Source organism: Lytechinus pictus, chromosome 14 (genome assembly GCF_037042905.1).
Source record: "Lytechinus pictus isolate F3 Inbred chromosome 14, Lp3.0, whole genome shotgun sequence".
Taxonomy (NCBI): Eukaryota; Metazoa; Echinodermata; class Echinoidea; order Temnopleuroida; family Toxopneustidae; genus Lytechinus; species Lytechinus pictus.
Genome location: NC_087258.1, coordinates 21925001 through 21945600, shown reverse-complemented (window position 1 = coordinate 21945600; position 20600 = coordinate 21925001). Strand labels below are relative to the sequence as shown.

Genomic DNA, 20600 nt, shown 5'->3' with positions numbered 1-20600 from the left:
CCGACAAGTCCTTTCATGAAACGCTCTTCTGATGGGGAGCATTTCATGAGCGGCCTTGCACGTTTATACCATAGAGTTATATATATACGTATTTAACTTTATGGTTAATACCTATAGCTGTCAGATAAAACAGGATGTACGTCGCCTCTGACAAGTACGGTACGTCCTTACATGAAACGCTCCCCTGTATGGGCACTATCCAGTGGCGTACGCAGGCAGGGATGGTTGACAGATCAGAGGATCAACTCCCCCCTTTTTTTTTATACCTACCCCCCTAAGAATTCAAAATACCCCTCCCCCTAAAAGATGCATGTTGAATTAAGACCCTTTTTTCTGCTTGTCAATTTTTTTAGAGGTATATACGATCAACGACGTAAAATTTGTAAAGACCTTTTTTTTTGGGGGGGCCGGGGGGGGGGAACAACCTAAGATTCGTGGAGGTCACCACGCCTACATTTTACTGCATATATATATATATATATATATATTGTGATGACAAGTTTACTTGTACCAAACGTTCTTGAGGTGTGAGTATGAAACATATTGTGATGAGGACAACTCAAAAGATGACGCAGGACAATATTTATTAGCTTTAGCTTTCGTCTTTAATAAGACTTCGTCAGAAGCGTCTGAAAAATATAAGGAGATACAACATCCAAGTTTGTCTTGCATTTCAATGAATTATCATTAAGTTAAATATATTCCATAATCTCATTAGAAAGATGAATAAATGAATAAATTAATTAATTGATAAATAACAAATAATTAATTCGATTGAAATGATAATTATATAAATGAAGATGACATACCTGTAATTACAGACTATTATGGTCAGGATGCCTAACGTATTCTATCTTGCTCTTAAAGGAAGTGTCACAAATTACAAAATTATATTTATATAATTATTATTTCAATCGAATTAATTTATTTGTTATTTATCAATTAATTAATTTATTCATTCATTCATTTTTCTAATGAGATTATGGAATATGTTTAACTTAATGATAAGTAATTGATGTGAAAGCCAAACTTGCATGTTACATATCTCTTTATATTTTTCAGACGCTTCTGACGAAGTCTTATTAAAGGGTATTAAAGACGAAAGCTAAAGCTAATAAATGGTGTCCTGCGTCATCTTTTGAGTTGTCCTCATCACAATATATATATATATATATAAATATATATATACATACAGATATGTACACATCACAAAGTCAACAACAGTCGCCGCTTTATCCCGCAGAAACACGTTGCCTAATCCCAGACTGGCCAGGCACGTACACAAGTCAACGATTTAGTTTACGTCAAACTGCAGCCGACCGTACCGGCCGTAGAGAGCGCATTTTGTCGCCAAGGAAACGTCGTCGTACTATTTATTTTGTATACACAATAATTCTCTCTTTATATCTACCGTACCGGGTAGCTGGCTGAGGTTGAAGTGCATTGGTTATTGCGATTCGACATCGAAAATAAAAGTGAGTACCGGTACACTTACTTATTTATTAATTTAGGAATACTATACGAGACTGTTGTATGATACAAATTTGCTTGAAAAAAGATTTTAGTGTTTTTAATGCTGATTTTCTATAATATAAGTACGGTATATTACTTTAGGAAATGCAGCTAGCAGTGGCCTGGAAATTCTGAGTGTTTGTACAGTCCCAGGTATTCACTTTAGTGTCACTCTCACGTATTGCGAGGTTAGTATTACTATTAGTAGGATGGGGGATCGGGTGTCCGGACACTTTATATTTTTGAAGCCTTTTTTTTTGTCTTTGGATTACACTAAAAATACGAATTCAATAGTTGTAATCATCTTCTATTTTGTTCTCTATAATATTTCCTGACATTTTGTACTAAAAATTGATAAAACTTCCCTTGTAAATTTTTCCAAATGACTTTCTAAAATTGATCGTCCGGACACACAACAACTGGGTATAATAAGTGTTGGAGTTGTTCCTACAAACGAAAATAATTCATGAAAATCTTGGAAAGGGGGGGGGGGACATGTCATGACATGGGTCGTATATTAATATTGAATTAATTTGATTTGAAATTCCTCCTCTTGGACTTGGGCTGGGCTGGCTTGAATCCTCCCCGGACCCCGGCCCCATTATTTTTGGGACCATATCATCAATATCATGACATTCATTGACATTGTGCATGCCAAAAATGATTGAAATAGTAACTTTGTCTTTCATGTCTTTGTTACCGTTACAGTGTTAGACTCTAAATATGGACTTACACTGTTACAGTAAAAAGTGGGCTGATCTATGAGTAGTGGTGGTAATCAAGTTATCTTTTTTTTTTAACTTTAATTAATTTACGGTATATTACCGGTACTTAGCTTGTCAAACTGGAAAGGCAAAGATGTAGATGTAGATATATTATTTAATACAAATTTGTATAATTGTACTGAGTATAATAAATGAGACTGCAATGCCAATGGTTGAAGTAAATCCAACTCTCGCTACCCCAAATAGCGATTTCGCTGAGATCCGGGAAAATCCATGTAACGCGCATTGCATTATGGGATAGCTTTTCGGTATTACAACTTCCTGTTCGGAAGTCCAATGCACTGTTTTGCCATTCAGATCAACAGTGCCGTCATGCACAACAACACAACGTCGCTTTTGCTCGGAAAGTTCGTGATCACAACCCTCTATTTCACGATACAGTTTAACGGCCTTTTCTGCTAAAGTCACTAATTCTGCCCGACGCTTTCCATTGCACGGGATTCATCTGTCAGTTAAGATTTTTTTTAAGTTCCGAAACTGATTTTTATCCATTTTGTGGTCGACAAAAAATTGAACGACATGAATGCTGTATATATTTAGCGTCTAGTTGAATACGATCGTGATGTCAGGCCGGTCGCTAAATGCAAAATTTTAATATATTTATTATTTGTTTGATTTTTTATAACCAAATAAAAACATGAATAAAAATTATTTTCACGTGAAATATATTTTTTATTTTTATTTATAATTCAAATGGAATCAAAACTGACCAAATGTAATAAAAAGTATTATACTCTGTACAAATTACGCTGATTGGCATCGATTTCAGCGTGGTGGAAAACTCAGTATCGCGAACCTCGCGCCAGCATGACTCTAAACCGGAAGTGGTGATGACAACCCGACGGAGTGAAAATTATCTCGTCTTGCGCATTATGAGATTTTTGTTCCTATTTGGGGTAGCGAGAATTCAGAGTGATTTTGATTTGATCTACATGTACATGTATGACTATGACTCTATGTGATGGAATTAAATGACAAATGATTTCAATTACAATGTTTGTCTTTCAGGACTTTTGAAAATATTTTGTGGAGCTTGAATAAATTCAGTTAGACTGACATCATGCCTCGAGGTGCCCCTAGATCTGCGAGCCGTCGCTCAGACATCAGCGATGTCGATGCTGATCAACAGTTAGGTAAGAAGAATATTTCATCATTTTTTTTTTAGGGGGGTTAAAGCTGAAAACTGTTATTGCATTGGACCTTTTTACTGTATCCTCTCAAATTCCAAGAGAGAACTTGTCATCTTTCCCATGACTGGAGTTCCCTTGTAAATAGTATCTCATTTGAATGTCAAGAAATATTTTTAGTATTTATTGATATCATGAAGTTAAAAGTTCTAGTGATAACAGGATTTTCTGCATTAAGGAACAAACATGTAAGAATCAATTAGCATTTTGAAACACAATGCAATAAGAATGTATGGTGCACTATAAATCCTGTCATTAAAATTTTCTAGATTTCATGAAGTTAGAAAAAACTGAGATATTATAAGAATTTGATACAATAAGAAACGTAATTAAGTCAATTAGCATTAAGAAACATAAAAAAATTGCAATAAAAATGCATGGCACACTATTTATTAGTATATGATTCTGAATGATCTTAATTATATTTTTTTTCGTTTGTGTTTTTTAGCTGAATCTGAGCTGAGTAAGCTTCAGCGGCAGTACCGTATCATGGAAGGCGATCGCAATGCTTACAACATTGAATCCCAAGACCTTATTAGGCGCCAACTGTAAGTGATCTCACTCTTTTTTTTATTTTATTAAAGATTATATTGCTTCAAAATCAAATCACAATATACATAAATAATAGCAGCAATATAATAAATCATACACATTAGTAGACAATGTGTACAATTCAGCAAGAACATCTTGAGAATTTTTCAATGGATTCCATTTATCAATGTGCCTTGTTTTACTGCGATTGCTCGCTCTACTTTAGTGAAAGAAATAATGTCATTTTGAAAGTGTTTGAAGACCAGCATTTTCTCATGATATTTTTGTTTATGATTATATCGAATTTTGCATAAAATATGGTATTGATAAGACTATTTTTTCTTTTGACTCCAAAACAAATATCTCACTCTTGCTGTTTTCATGGATGTTGAACTTTCATGAACCGGGGGGGGGGGGGGGGGTGATGTCTCATTACCTCAAGAAAAGCACCCTTAATGGAATTGCACATCCATCGTTTCCTATAAAACTAGGAGGAGGAAACCCATCTCACATGTTTTGTATTGCATTGATACCCTTCCTAGTGTATTGTGAGCAAGTTTCTTTCTACTTGTCTCTTTCTGATTTTGTTTAAATGTTATATAATCAGTTGTCTATTTTTTTTTCATTCTTGTTGGACAAACTTTGATATTGTTTAATAGGATAGAATATTAAAAAAATAATAATAAGTGGGGATATGACATCATCAACTTGTTCATTACATATTCATGAAGACAATAGAACTGTTTCATAGAAAAAATTCAAAGCTTTGAAATGATTCCGATGAAATGTTCATTTTTTTGTTTGTCTGAATTTACTGTTTTTGTCTCACCTGCATAGCAGAGCGAGACTATAGACGGCGGCGTCGTCAACATTGAAATCTTAACCAAGGTTAAGTTTTTGAAATGTCATCATAACTTAGAAAGTATGAACCTAGTTCATGAAACTTAGACATAAGGGTAATGAATTATTACTGCACATCCTGCCTGAGTCTCAGGTCACATGACCAAGGTCAAAGGTCATTTAGGGTCAATGAACTTGACCATGTTGGGGGAATCAATATCGAAATCTTAACCAAGGTTAAGTTTTTGAAATGTCGTCATAACTTCTAAAGTATATAGACCTAGTTCATGAAACTTAGACGTAAGGGTGATAGTGTATCACTGAAGATCCTGCCTGAGTTTCAGGTCACATGACTAAGGTCAAAGGTCACTTAGGGTCAACGAACTTTGACCATGTTGGGGGTATTTGTGAAATTGTCATCATAACTTTGACATTTTATGGATCTAGTTCATGAAACTTAGACATAAGAGCAATTAAGTATCCCTGAACATCCTGTGTAAGTTTCAGGTCACATGACCAAGGTCAAAGGTCATTTGGGCATAACAAACTTTGATGATAGATTGTTGGGGGGTATTTGTGGAATTGTCATCATAACTTTCAAGTTTGCTGATCTACATGAAACTTGGGACATAAGAGTAACCATGTATCCCTGAATATCTTGTGCTTGTTTTTGGTCACATGACCAAAATCAAAGGTCATTTAGGGTCAATGAACTTTGGCTGTGTTGGGGGTATTTGTTGAATTGGCATCATATCTTTGAAAGTTTATGGATCTACATGTAGTTCATGAAACATAGACATAGGGGTAATCAAGTATGAATGATTGTTTTGCACCTGTCATAGGTCACATGATCATGGTCAAAGGTCATGTTGGGTCAATCGACATAGTATTTTATTATCATATGAGTGTTTTCTTTTGTGAATAATTATTTACTAGCTGTTTTCAAAGTCAGCACTGCTGCTATATCGAATCGCGTAATGCAGGCGAGACTGCCAGAGGCGTTCCACTTGTTTACTGTTTCAAATCATATGATCTTCAGCCCGTAGTACCCCCTTTATATCTTAACACTTTAAATGAAAGTTGTTTTGATATTAATGCAATCAAAGTCCTGGAAGCCAAGGAGGAGGAGTCAATGAAAGATTTCATGCTGTCCTATAGTCGGTCCAAAATGTCAAATTACAATTTTCATGACAGTATATTGCTTACTGTCCCCGGGGTTCCCACAGTCATGGAAAATCCTGGAAAAATTAGTGGTCATGGAAAGTCAGGGAATTCAGAAATTTATGAAAAGTCATGGAATTGCATTTACCTCTTGGCTATGGCAGCTTTCCAGTTTGTCGTGTCTCGCAACTCTCATACTCTGTGATCATACTCTGCTATTATAATTGGTGTTCATGAGGGGAAGTGGAGGGTGGAGGCCATCATAACGTGTCTGATTTTGGAAACCGTGCCAGAAAGGAAGTCGTGGAAAGCTGCAATTTAGTCGGCATGGAAAGGTCATGGAATTCTGTTTTCACATTTCTGTGTGAACCCTGTGTACTGTAAAAGTGTATGAGCCATACTTTTAGGCCAAGATTCATCCCATCATCAGTATTCAGTATTGACCATACATCTGTATTATGAATTTTGCATTTACAGTAATGAGATCACGACCTTGGAAGCCGAGAAAGAGGAGTTGATGAAAGATTTCAAATTGTCCGACAGTCAGACCAACCAGTCAAGAGATGGAGGCAACGTTGATAAGCTTAATGCCCTTCTGGATGAAAGAGGTGACAATTTTTTTTCATAAAATAAAATAATAAAAAAATGTTACAAACAACCTACATTCCCCCCCCCCCCTATCCTTACATTGGAGTATCCTACTTGTAGGCATCTTTGTAGTCAAAATGTAGAGTTTTTTGTAATCATTCTTATTTTTAGTTTATTAGCTCACATTTGAATGGCATCTCTACGGACTATGTGCTTTTATACAAATGTTGATTATCCAGTCTGATTCTGGCTAGCCCAAACATAAGTGTATGTACTTTTTCTACTCCCACTGATGTGGATTCTTTGTGGCTATTCTATTTTATTTTATTTCATGATATATAAATGGCATGAGACAAAAGCATTTCCACTTGCATTAGCAGATCTCTCTTTAAAATGTGCATTATAAATTATCTAATAATGAAAAGAATAATGTGTTAGTTCATGTAATTTTTGTTCTCAGATATATTATTATATTTCTGTTGGAAAATTAATGGATTTGAATTTGAGTTTATTGGTCAAAGAAAAGTCCTGGGGCCCGTTTCATAAAGGACTTGCAACTGTTGTAACTTTGCCATTATGGCAACTACCATGGTAACCTTGATTTTGATTGGCTGACGAGCAGTTGTAAGTCTTTTCATTACGTCTTACCCCCGTTTGAAAGCGGACCGCAGATCAGATGGCAAACTGCGGTATTTCACCCCATTTTGCATTTGAAAATCTAAAACATCATTTCCAAGCCCTGGGGGTCGTTTCATAAAGCTGTTCGTAAGTTAAGAGCGACTTTAACAACGACTGGTGATCATCGCCAATGGTTTGTACCATTTACCGCAAGACATGATCACCATGCAGTCGCTCTTAACTCACGAACAGCTTTATGAAACACCCGCCTGATCAACCCCGCTTGGCCAGGTAATCCCCACAGGCCAGATTATGAGCGTTGAGCCAAGGACGAAATGATAAACAACAGCTGTGTATTACGTAAGTCTTCTCTGCCTGTAGAAGGACCTTCGGAATTAAATTATTGTATTCGATATTTAATCATGTTTTTAAAGGCATATTGTATTCAGAAATTCAATGCTAGACCATTTTCAATTTCGAACGAAGAAAATCAACCTCGAAATAAGGAAAGTAAGTGAATAAAAAATGGCGACATGTTTTCTCGGACCGCACTCGGGCTGTTGTGTTATCTTCGGACCGAGGTCAAGAAACAGGTGTTTTGATAATTACATTGCATGCCTGTGGCAGTATGGTTTTCGTATTCGGAGAAGAGAATTCATTGAGAAAAAATGGGGTATAGTGTCATCAAATGGAGGTATTTCGTCATGTTATGAAACGGGCTCCTGGAAAGTCGTTACTACAGCAATGCGCATCATTCACCAAGTTATCATGTTGCATAACATTTTTTCTTTAATCAACCCTGCTCAGATAATTTCATGCAGCAGGTGAAGGACGAGAAGGATAAGCAGGCGGAACTGGACACCAAGATCCGCAAGAAAGAGAAGGAGATTCGTGAGCAGCACAAGTGCATGGGAGGTGTGCATGCGAGTCAACATCATACACAGAAAACCATCAAAGCTATCAGAGTCAAGGAAAACAGGTTACACCAGGTGAGGGCAGCAAACATTTGTAGAATAACATTGTTTTTTTTTTATTATCGAAAAGCTTCATCCGATGGTTGGATTTTAGAGATAGGATTTCTTCTTTATGGAATCGAGAAAATTAGGTAGATTATCTAGAGATATTTTCTCCTAGTTTCTTAGTGCCACAAACTTGTCTTAGGCCAATACATGTAGGTAAGAGATAAATCCGAGCAGTTGCCGTTTGGTGAAGCCCAATAAAACATACAGGGAATAATTTTCCCAGTATTGCATCAATTTTCCCAGTATTGCATCACGACTTATATACTATTCAAATAGCTATAATTATGTTTAAATATATTAACAATCTGCTCCCTTCGTCTTTTGATAACATGTTTAAATTTAATAGTTCTGTCCATACTTACCCAACACGCATATCCGGAAACTTTCATCTCTCTAACCCCAGACTGTTAATTGCCTCTAAATCAATTCGACATCATGGTCCAGACATTTGGAATGATCTTCCAAACAATATTAAAACTTGTTCAACCATATACTCATTAAAAGCCACTCTAAAGAAAACTATCATTCAATCTTATCAACCCCTCGCTCCAAATTAAAACATTCACTCAAATATCAACATTCGCTATTTAACATTCTGATTTTACTCAACTGCTATACAGCACCTGCACCTGCAATGCACCCACTTGACCAGTAAATATCAATCTAAGTCACGAATCTTTTTATGAGGCCGCCATCCATTCAAGCCTAACCGCTCACGATGGTGGTCTCCTGCGTTCATTTATTACATTATATATATATGTTTACATTTATAAAAGATTAATTTATACTCACACTCTTATTTGTATTTATCATGTAATATGACTACATTGTTTATATTGTGAATTATTTTGTATATTGTAATTGTAAATATTTTTGTATTGTGTTTTTGAACGCAGAAATAAATGCAAGCAAACAAACAAACAAACAAAACAAACAATTTGCTCAATATTTCTTAAAGGGTGCTACCCCAAAATTCTTTTGTATAGCAGATTTTAAGCATAGTTGACAGCTTTGCTCTTTTGACCAAAATGTGGTAACCAAATTTTAAATTTAAGCAGCATTATTCCCTGACATATCAGGTGAAACATTTCATCTCATTTCCCCCGTTACAGTGCTTTTCACCTTAGATTGAGATAGATTTCCCTTTTCTTTTTTTATTGGACATTTGTCTCATTACATATTTGATACAAGCAGTTGATAATTGTGAAGATGATTATGACAATAACGAACACCAACAGAATAATAACAACCATTTCTTTACTCGTTGAATGTGTAACAGGCCAATGAGAAGTTCAATGCCATGCTGACAGAAAATGCTAGCCTTCGCGAGGAGATTGACAGCTTTAGAGTGGAGCGTACTCGGTATGAAAACATCCGCAAGAAACTTGACAAGGTAAGGAAATTCTGTAATTATTTTCAAACCAAGTTCAGAATCTTGAGTATGCTGTGTCCAGGGGTGGCTCTTAAGGGGGAGGGGGGGGGGTCGCCGATGCCCCCCCCCCCCATGATAATATCTAGGTACTTTGATTCTATAACCATTGATGAGAATCACGACCATCATGACTCGCAAAACTGCAGTTTGAATAAAATCTATGTTAGACTGTCTCCAAGAAATCGGGATGAATCCAGGAACAGCTCTTTATGATGTTGGAATGCTAAGGAAGACTTTGAATAAAAAACTGGGTTTTACATCTAGTATCCATTCCCTTATTTGTCTTTCTGTAGGAAAAGTCTGACTTGAGACAGGAGATTGGTGAGGTGATTGACCAGTCGACCCAGGCCTACGACTCCAGGGACGAAGCCCAGGCCAAGATGATCCTCCTCAAGGAGAAAGCCGATAAGGACATGGCCCAGCATCAGCAGGAGATGAAGGAGCTCCAGCGGATCATCGACCACGACAAGAAGCTCCGGGAGTTCATGAACATCAAGGGCAAGGAAAGGGAGGAGGATGACTACCTGAAGGCATGGAGACAGAAGAAGGGTAAGTCCCTTCCTTGTTGGAAAAGCTGTTCTTTAAAGGCCGGTACCTTAAGGGTACCTTGAAAGTGGTAGTTCTCTTGTGCGGGATTCAAAATCCAAATCACTAAGTGAGTTCTTAAGTCAATCACAGCTGCCATCCTTTAAATCAGACAGGAATAGCCAGAGTTTAATAAGTCAGGTTGTCTGTTACTTCATCTATGATTTGGCGGGAAGGGTGCCATCATTCATCCAGCTGGCAGGCTATGTTTGGCATGCCACGGCTCTTTGCCACCAACATGGTCTTCCTGTTGCTTACTCTCGGGTTCGTCATATGGCAAGCACAATAAAACAAGATAGGAAGTTTGTTACCTTCCTCCGTTGCAGAACAATCACTTACATCATTTAGCCTTAATGAGAGTTGTTGTAGAGTCAGTTATTAGATGTTCTACCTACATGTACTTTGTTCTGTGCTTTAATCACTTTTTTTTTACCATCTCCAGAAATGGAAGCTGCAGACAAGCGTCGTCGTGAGCGACAGGAAGATTCTATCGAGGCGTATGAGGCTGCCTTTGAGCGCATCTCAGAGATCACCAAGGAGGAGGACCTGGCTCTCTTGGTCAAGAAGTTCATCGAGACGGAGGACAGGAACTTTGCTCTCTTCAACTTTGTCAATGAGAAGAACAACGAGATGGAGATGCTTTCGGACCAGATTGAAGAGGTATGTAATTTTTTTTTTTTTTTTTTTGGGGGGGGGGGGTTCCAGGGGTTTGTTTCTGGAGGAATTGCATTTAAAGACACCTCAGAAAATCATATGTTGCAGCAGAGAAAAGGAGTGTTCAAACACATCTTAGAAATGCATGTTATGATAATAATAGGCATTTATATAGCGCCATCTATCTAGAAATATTCTATTCCGACGCGCGATGTTATTATTATTACCCTGGCTTTAGCTCGAGCTGCCTTTCAGCGCTCATGCATTCAAGGAATTAATCCTGCCGGGTACCCATTCACCTCACCTGGGTTGAGTGCAGCACAATGTGGATAAATTTCTTGCTGAAGGAAATTACGCCATGGCTGGGATTCGAACCCACGACCATCTGTTTCAAAGTCAGAAGACTAATCCACTGGGCCACAATGCTCTATGTTATACCCAAGACCTTAATGCATGCCTCTGATTGGTCGAAATTCAAGTGTTAATTCTTTTATTTTTGTTGATTGTGATTGATCGTAACACTTTTGTTGACAGGCCTCAAGAGAAAATGATGTGCTTTTTTGGTAAACTTTAATTCACCTTATTATAATAATGTTGAATAAAATGAATCATATTGAATTTGAAAATTTATCTGTTTAATGAATTGTGTTCATATACTGTATATAATACACTACTTTTAAATCAGAATAATATGTATTCATAATCTTTAAGGACTGTTCCAGAAGCTATATAATCAAATTAAACAATGTACATGTACTCATAGAATAAATAGTGTTTTGTTTACATTACTGTGTAAACTCAGAAAAAAATAGATACTTCAATACACTTCAATGAAGGATCATGATTGCAATATTTGCTATAATTCTGATATATGATACGCATGCAATATACAAACTCTTATTTTTCATCTCTATCGTTGTCTTGTTTCGAATAGATTAAGGCGGAGATGCGTGAGTTTGAGCACCAGGGATCTGAGATGGAAGCCGAGCGCAAGGCAATCTTGAAGGACCTAGAGGAGAGGCAGGTTGCTGCCACCAAGAATGCCGATGAAAATGATGCCAAGGCCAAGAGCGTTAACAAGATCTTAGACCAGCTCAAAGGAGGTAATTTGCTTTACTTTGTCAAAATGTCTGATACGCTTCATTTCAATTCCATAAGATGATCTACCGTTTTGTATGTCCGAAACCCATTTAATCCTTTCTTATTTCAGTCATGATGAATTTCAAACCCAAAAATTTTCGTATGAACTAGAAAGCAGACAGATTATTTCAAGAAGGTTCTAAATGTGTGGGTAGAACGTGCATACTGAGGTGCCTGTTTGTAAAAAAAAAAATAATAATAAAGTAACAAATATTCAAAATTTATCAATATATTCATAATGATCTGAGCAGTGTGCACTTCAATGTTATGATCTATGTAGATTTGCCAATGGTCGTTGTACCCTCTGTCTATGGGCTAAAAAAATGCTCAAACTGGGAAAGAATGTAGTATCCAATTTGATTGGCTGATGCTCGTTATTAATCACAATTGCATTTTAATTCACACTTCCAAGTGTTTGATTGTTCATCTTTCTTTTAGAGTAACAAGTGTTCTTTACTTAAAATTGGCAAAAAGATAAATACCCTCATCTGTACGTAGTTTGACCTTCTATAGGTAATATAAGTGCCCAAGTATATGCAATATTTCAGACCGGGGGCCGTTTTACAAAGAGTTATGATTGATCCGATAAACTACATGTATATGGAAATCCATCCACATCATGATTTTTTTCTCCAAGAAATTTGCACGATGTCCTTTTTGTCTCACCTGCATAGCAGAGTGAGACTATAGGCGCCGCTTTTCCGACGGCGGCGGCGGCGGCGGCGACGGCGACGGCGGCGTCAACACCAAATCTTAACCTGAGGTTAAGTTTTTGAAATGACAGCATAACTTAGAAAGTATATGGACCTAGTTCATGAAACTTGGCCATAAGGTTAATCAAGTATTACTGAACATCCTGCCTGAGTTTCATGTCACATGACCAAGGTCAAAGGTCATTTAGGGTCAATGAACTTAGACCATGTTGGGGGAATCAACATCAAAATCTTAACCTAAGGTTAAGTTTTTGAAATGTCATCATAACTTAGAAAATATATGGACCTAGTTCATGAAACTTATACATAAGGTTAATCAAGTATCACTGAACATCCTGCATGAGTTTCACATCACATGACCAAGGTCAAAGGTCATTTAGGGTCAATGAACTTTCGCCGAATTGGGGGTATCTGTTGAATTACCATCATAACTTTGAAAGTTTATGGATCTGATTCATGAAACTTGGACATAATAGTAATCAAGTATTACTGAACATCCTGTGCAAGTTTCAGGTCACATGATCAAGGTCAAAGGTCATTTAGGGTCAATGAACTTTGGCCAAATTGGGGTATTTGTTGAATTACAGCCATAAATTTGAAAGTGTGTTGGTCTAGTTCATAAAACTTGGACATAATAGTAATCAAGTATCACTGAACATCCTGTGCGAGTTTCAGGTCACATGATCAAGGTCAAAGGTCATGTAAGGTCAAAGAACTTTGGCCACGTTGGGGGTATTTGTTGAATTGCCATCATATCTCTATAAGTGTATTGGTCTAGTTCATAAAACGTGGAAAAAAGAGTAACCAAGTATCACTGAACATCTTGTGCGAGTTATAGTAGTTTTCAAAATCAGCACTGCTGCTATATTGAATCGCGTGATGCAGGTGAGACGGCCAGAGGCATTCCACTTGTTTAAACAAAGCACACTATTATATTGCCAAGACATTGATGGCTGTATTAGTATACATCATATCTAGAAAACATCTCAAACAAACATGCAGTTTGTATGTTGACTTTGCTGGCTTTCCATAGTTGCCAGATGCAGCAAACCATGCATTATTTTCATTTTTTTTTTTCACATTTTGCCCAAGTGGAACATATCTGTATGATCAGGAGATTGGATATACCGATTGGCAGTATTACTGTACAGTCAGTATGCTTTTTATGTGCCCTTTCAGCAATATATACACTTTCTCTTATTTCGTTCATACAATTTCATTCTGTTAAAGTGATCGATGATTCTGATACTTGATTTTATATACTATGCAAATCTCGGCTCATATTGTTGTACATCCTTACTTTTGATTGCAGGCGTGAACTCACTATTCACCAAGACAAACTGTGACAGTTCAATGATCACCAGTATGCTCGGCAGTGCTGCGGGAGTGACTGACGATACCATCATGCAGTATCTGGGGTTGGTTGAACAGAGGACCAATGAACTCCTCACTGTCAGCATCTACCAAGATGGCAAGAATGCAGATCAGGTATGCCTTCAACGTCTTATTATGCACATCTTATTCGGTTCCATGACATTATCTCCGGCGATAATTGCTCCAATGAAGAATCTGCATGTTAAGCCAAACATAAATCCTAACCTCCAAAACTAAATAAATCATAATCCTTATCTTTACATTATTCTGAATAAAAAACTCTTATTACCATCCTAACTCTAACCCTATACCTTCAAAGATACTAAGACCGAAGCAATGTCGCAGGAGCAAACGTCTGGTCACCCGTTAGTCATGTGCCATGCAGAGCTGCACACTTACAAACATGAGTATTCCTTAAGAAAATATGTCAGAAATATAATAAATATGAAAGGTTATTTTACAATATGAAAAAAAAAAAGCCAAAGAGCTGCTATCGTAGAAAACATGTAATATTGTGTGTATTATGCACACAACGAGTGAACAATGAATGAAGATATGATCCTTGATATTTGTCTACTTTTGCTGAGAACTGGACACATTTGGGGCTGCCATGGACATCAAGCAACCTATTGATGATGTCTGTCTCCTGCATTCAAATGCTAATTTTTTTGGAAAATTTAATTTCACATATTTTTCTTGTATGTCAAAGGAAAAAAGAAAAAGGGTGTGTTTATGGAAATGTGTTTGTGTATTTTTCTTTCATACTATATTATTTAGTGCTATATCATTGAATGCAGAAATTAATTGGATCAAATAGACATGATTTTAGGGGCATTTTTCAAAGTGAAATTTGTGTTTATTTAATTTTCAATAGAATAAAATTAGTATACTGGTGTCATTGCATTTGATATAATCATACAAACCATATAAATTGAGATGTATACTTAATATTTTTTTCTGTGAGGAAACAAACAAAATATAACAGCAACTTATATAGAGAAATCTGTATTAGATGTGAATAAATAGTAAGAGTATTTTGTATTCCATTTGACAGGTTGAGTCCAAGGTACCAGGCCTTCTTGGTAAGGGCCCCATCGCAGCACCCGCTCAGCTCAACATTCTACCACCCTCTACAGGAGACGAGTATGACAGCGATCAAGGATCTGAAATGAGCGACGATGATAATAGACCGCTCACGCAAAATGAACTCAAGCAGAAGATCATGAAAGGGGTATGTCATCATTTCTTAGATCCCCCCTTCAGTTGTGTCAAGATAGTATACATGTGCATGTCCACCCTAAAACTCACAATAAGCCATCAAAAATGAAATGAGATTCAAAAGTCAAAATTCAAGATTTATTAAAATCATGTGATCGCAGCTTAAAAGCTGAATTGACAGATGTTTTACCAAAAAAAATGAAATTAACAAATAAGGAATATAACAAAACAATCAAGAAATTTACAGAAATTACAATATAAATTCAAAATATTACGGTATTCTCAAGGTAATAGTGGTAATGAAAGATAACATTTGAAAAACTATGAGAATTAAGATGCATATCAACTAAAGATTTGAAAGACCGTCTGAGAAGGTTGAGCAGAACTTCAATAAGAAGTTATAAATCTGCGGTTGTATGATTTTTTATTAAGAAAAGCAGATCTATTAAAGTTCAGTGAATGAAGATGTAATGTTAGAGGCATCCCAGTAATAGTCTAAAACCGAAAGGCAAACTTAATAATAGGGTATGATTATTTTCCATGCTTTATTGACGGTGATATATTAATGGGGGAATGTGGGGTTGTTTATATCAATCTTGCCATGATTGCTATCAAATTTAGATATCAAAGTAACTATTTATTAGGGATTAAATATTTAATATTCAGGTGGAAATGCCATTTCCACCTGATGATGCGTGATTCATATAATTTGAACATTCAGGCGGCAGGCCAAATCAGCTATACCATAGCCAATCACAAATTTACGAGATGCTTTTGCAATGGACAGTTTGGAATACATGTATTTTAAGGTGAATTCCAAATGGGTATATAATTCCACTCTGTCAATGATTGTTGGTCTCTTTTCACATTGGCTAATCTCCTTTTGCAAAAAAAAAATTGTTTAGAATTTTGTGTTATCAATTCTTCAGTAGACTATTTACCATTTTGTCATAACGTTTACCCCCCCCCCTTCGATGAATTTGTTGATATCATTTATACTTTATTGGTTAACCCGGCGTTGGAGACTGAGTGATTTTGCTAGAACACATGTTTTTCAATAGACACCAGCCTGCATATACAGTATATATGCTTGCTCAGTCTCTATTGAGTTAAGAAGTATGCTTATGATTACAGGTAAAAGAAAGTAATTGCAGCAAATCATTATTTCATGAGAAAGCCTTTAAAATCAAGCTTAATTACCACCATATTATCATAGATGTAGATCTGGTACTTTGAAATCAACTCATCTTTGTGAAATCATGAAATCTCAGCTGAAAACCGATAATTCTGATGATAATTAACGCAAAAAGGCAAATGTGGGACAGTGTTTTCATATTGCTTGAAAAAATACCCTACATTTTTGGGAATTCTGTGCTTATTTTGCCCATTTCTCAGCAGTTGCACATTTTTTTCCCAGAGTCATGTGGCACATATTTTGTATTTATACATACAAACACTTGGGTGGTCTGTTTATTGGATTCTGTTCGCACTCATTTTGAGATCGTTACCACAGCTGGTAATCACTTGTTACTCCCCATTTGTTTACGTACAGGTTTTGAAGCGAGAGGAAGCCGCAAAGAAGAAGGGCTTTCAGTACGACCTGTCAGGAGCCAAGGAGTTAAAGCAGAAACAAGCCATCCCAGACAAGAAGAGAGGAACCAAACATTAAGAGTATAGTTTGTATGAAACATGAATACGAAGAAGATTTATATATTGTACACTTATGGGGCATTGCAAGAAACTTGCGATCAATTGCAAGTCTACTTTTGGCCCCTAAATCAATCACATGTCTAACCTTTAATTGTAAATATGTGATTGATTGCTGAACTGATGCAACAAGGAGTGTAATCTGATTTTTTTAGAGCTAAGATTGATCTATTGATTGTGAAATTGCAACAGAAAATTTGCGATCGATCGCAAATATTTTCTTGCAACACCCCTTAGTCTACGAGCTGATGGTCTAATTCTGAGATCGCCTAAAGACCTCGGCATGTCTTACGACTGGTCCGCAATCCAATTTTGGAGCAAATTGCATTTTGCATATTCCAAAGTCGGGTCGCAGACCAATCGTAAGGTGTACGATGGCCTTAAGACTATCATGGCTAACCCTAGTCCCTTTATTTTCAATTTTGGTCTAATTGAACCGTATCACTTGTCATTAAGTCTAATGCCTAAAATGGTCTAATTTTCATCTCGTCTACTAATTATTTTGCGCCTTGTCTGAAGACATGCTGGGTTCATGAACAAGTTCGTCTGATCATACAGATTCATGGAGTGTTGGAAGAAACTTGCAAATCAGTTTTGGATGCCAAAACGAATCATAACTCGTGGACTTAAGGGCAAGTTTGCACTCAATTGCTTGGGTCTGCTTTTTTTAAACAAGTAGTTGAATTTGATTTACTCTATCACTTGTACATTTGCAACAAATGTTTGCAGTTTGTATCAAATATTTTCTTTCAACACACCATAAGTGATGTTAGACCAAGTGGATGTAAGACAAAATGGGTGTACCCTTTAATACTGGAAATGAGAAAAATTGGTATAGGCTAAATGGCAATAGACCAGTTCGTAGTTACTTCATGGACAAATGACCTTTCATTTCTTTCATTATGATAGGCAGATTTCAAAGCAAGATATTACGTAAGCGTGCCTTACATAGCAGTATGAAGAAATTGAATAGACCAGTTGACTAGAATAGCACACCAATGAACACTTTATGAAGGTATTTGTTGCATTCCTACTTTGAATGCATATCATAGCATGTTGCGCAATATACTTGGCAAACTGTGGACGCATGGTTGTTTCTTGTGGATGTAAATGAAAAACACAATTCAAAGGAATATATGAATAATCAAGACATCAAAGTTGGTGCTTATCTCATTAGATTTTAAACCACCATGTCACTTTAGTACAAGTGACCTTCCTCTGATCATGCGCAGAAAGGAACTACGAACTGGCTTATTAGACCAAACGGTTGGGTAGACAAACTAGGACTAGGCAATGAGGGATGAGATGAAATGGAAAGTAGACAAAAGTGGGAGTAGACCAAGTGGCAATTTACCTTTTTAGATAATATATTTAAAGGGGAATGAAACCTTTGGAACAAGCAGGATTGTGTTGAAATAGAAAAATCAAAGAATAAGAACAAAGAAAGTTTGAGAAAGATCAAACAAATAATGAGAAAGTTATGAGCATTTGAATATTGCAATCACTAATGCTATGGAGATCCTCCTATTGGCAATGCGACAAGGATGTGTGATGTCACATGTGAACAACTTTCCCTTTGATGGACTGTAAAATACCCCCAAAATGTCTGCTTTTTTCTATGGTGATGCAAACTCTTTATCCATGATTTATTCTTTAAAAATCTGTATTACATGCCCTCCTATAGAAAGAACACGTGATCTACTGATAGATGTGATAAAAGAGGCAGTTTAAGTGAAATATATTCTAAAGTAATGGGGAGAGTTGTTCACAAGTGACATCACACATCTTTGTCGCATTGCCAATGTGAGGATCTTCATAGCATTAGTGATTGCAATATTCAAATGCTCATAACTTTCTCGATTATTTGTCAGATTTTTCTCAAACTTTCGTTGATCTGTTTCTTTGATTTTTCTGTTTTCAAACAAGCTATCTTGTTCTAAAGGTTTCACAAAGAGTTAATCGAGACTCGACCATAAAATAATAATAATATGCAACATTTATATAGAGCTTAATGTGTTTCTAAGCGCTGCATACAATGTACTATTACCCTGGCTTTAGCACAGCTACCCTGATAGGACGCTCGAGCATTCAAGGAATTCCATCCTACGGGGTACCCATTTACTACACCTGGGTGGAGAGTGGCAAATGTAGATAAACGCCTTGCCAAAGGATGCGAGTGCTGCGGTGGGGTTGTGGATCTTGTGGTTCAAAGTCCGTTGAGCCACAACACCTCTACATAAAAGACATAAGTGATTCAGCCCCACCCCCCTCCCACTTGCACGGGCCAGTCTCACAAAGATTTGCAAAAGATTCAAATTGGGATCGATCTCAAGTTGTGTAAGGAAGAGATAGTATTTGAGATCAACTCAATTTGGGATTAATTTGAATTTATATGTTGCAAATCTTTGTGTAACTGCCCCAAAATCCAATAAAAAAACCCAGATTTTTAAGACACTCTATCAAAAGTCAGAGCCACGTACGTCTTTCTTGCAGGAATCCTGAAAATAGTGTAGTAGGTTTCATAGTACACCATGTATCTTTATTGGGCATGTGTTGGTCTTGAAAAGGACCACCCAATCACGACGATTCGACAAGTGTGTTCTTGTCGTCTTCACAAGTTCTCCTGAAGACGACAAGAACACACTTGTCGAAACGTCGAGATTGGGTGGTCAGGACCAACACTTGCCCGAGAAAGATACTTGGTGTACTGTGAAACCTACTACACTATTCTTCTTCGCCATGGAAACCTTCAGAAGTTCAATCCTGCAAGCAGTTTTTCATTTTAAATCACCACAGTCACCATAGACAAAATATTGGAGACTGCAGGAAATCTGCAATGAAGAGACGCAAAGCACATTAATAACGAGATTCCCGCTGAAAGACTAAGTACAGGCTTCCTTTGTCAAGTTGCTTTTTTTTTGTCTTTCCATGATTATAATTAAGATGTATAAGATGTACATGTAGTTACCCTTAGCCTTTGTTCATAACAACAAATCCTTCAGCTTTGTAATTAAAACATAACAAACTATGGTTCAAGAATTGTATTTTCTAAATTACATAATTTTTTCTTATGCATAAATGTATGTAAAAATATTTATATCATTGTTCAAAAGAGAAATTTCTTACTCATTTTTGTTTGATTATGTATTCCATTTTTGCTTTTATCATGATTACTTTTGTACAAAACTTTATGACTGTGTTTGAATTGACATTTTAAGAATGTTTGAATTGTTGAAATCATTTCATCACCAAATTCATGTGTTATTAAAAAGTTGTACATACCATATTTCTACTTGGAATACTCTTCATTTTGTACATGTATGTGTTGTATCAAATAGGTATTTTTACTTGAAATTAATGCCCTGGGACCCAGGGCTACCAATTATCCTTGATTGTGAGGGAGCTAGACTCCCTGAAAATTGACCGACTTACATGTATTTAGTGAAAACCTACAGATTTTCAACATTCTCCCTGATTCATACATTGATTCCTTTCTTTGGATCATGTGTTATTGGAAGATCTTCCTCTTTCCC

The 20600-nt window shown here is 36.5% G+C and overlaps 1 protein-coding gene across 2 annotated transcripts; it reads left to right on the top strand.

Annotated features, from left to right (window-relative positions):
- Positions 1-1382: 1382 nt before the first annotated feature.
- On the top strand, positions 1383-20353 carry LOC129276476 (coiled-coil domain-containing protein 63-like). Of its 2 annotated transcripts, XR_010295651.1 has the most exons (14): positions 1385-1475; positions 3306-3430; positions 3933-4032; positions 6494-6624; positions 8030-8211; positions 9524-9637; positions 9970-10225; positions 10704-10921; positions 11850-12018; positions 14081-14256; positions 15197-15373; positions 16913-18544; positions 18994-19287; positions 19741-20353. XR_010295651.1 is itself a non-coding variant. In XM_054912855.2 (12 exons), exons 2-12 carry the CDS (start codon positions 3358-3360, stop codon positions 17027-17029), a joined length of 1713 nt encoding a protein of 570 aa, XP_054768830.1. In that variant the 5' UTR covers positions 1383-1475; positions 3306-3357; the 3' UTR covers positions 17030-20353. The 2 variants fall into 2 exon arrangements, 1 of the variants encoding a protein (XP_054768830.1); XM_054912855.2 differs by having other exon boundaries at positions 1383-1475; positions 16913-20353.
- Positions 20354-20600: the final 247 nt, after the last annotated feature.

Coding starts and splice junctions, on each gene's coding strand:
- LOC129276476 (XM_054912855.2), top strand. CDS start 3,358: ATGCCTCGAGGTGCCCCTAGATCTGCGAGCCGTCGCTCAGACATCAGC. Junction 9,638..9,969: donor TCCGCAAGAAACTTGACAAG/GTAAGGAAATTC, acceptor GTCTTTCTGTAG/GAAAAGTCTGACTTGAGACA. Junction 14,257..15,196: donor ATGGCAAGAATGCAGATCAG/GTATGCCTTCAA, acceptor TCCATTTGACAG/GTTGAGTCCAAGGTACCAGG.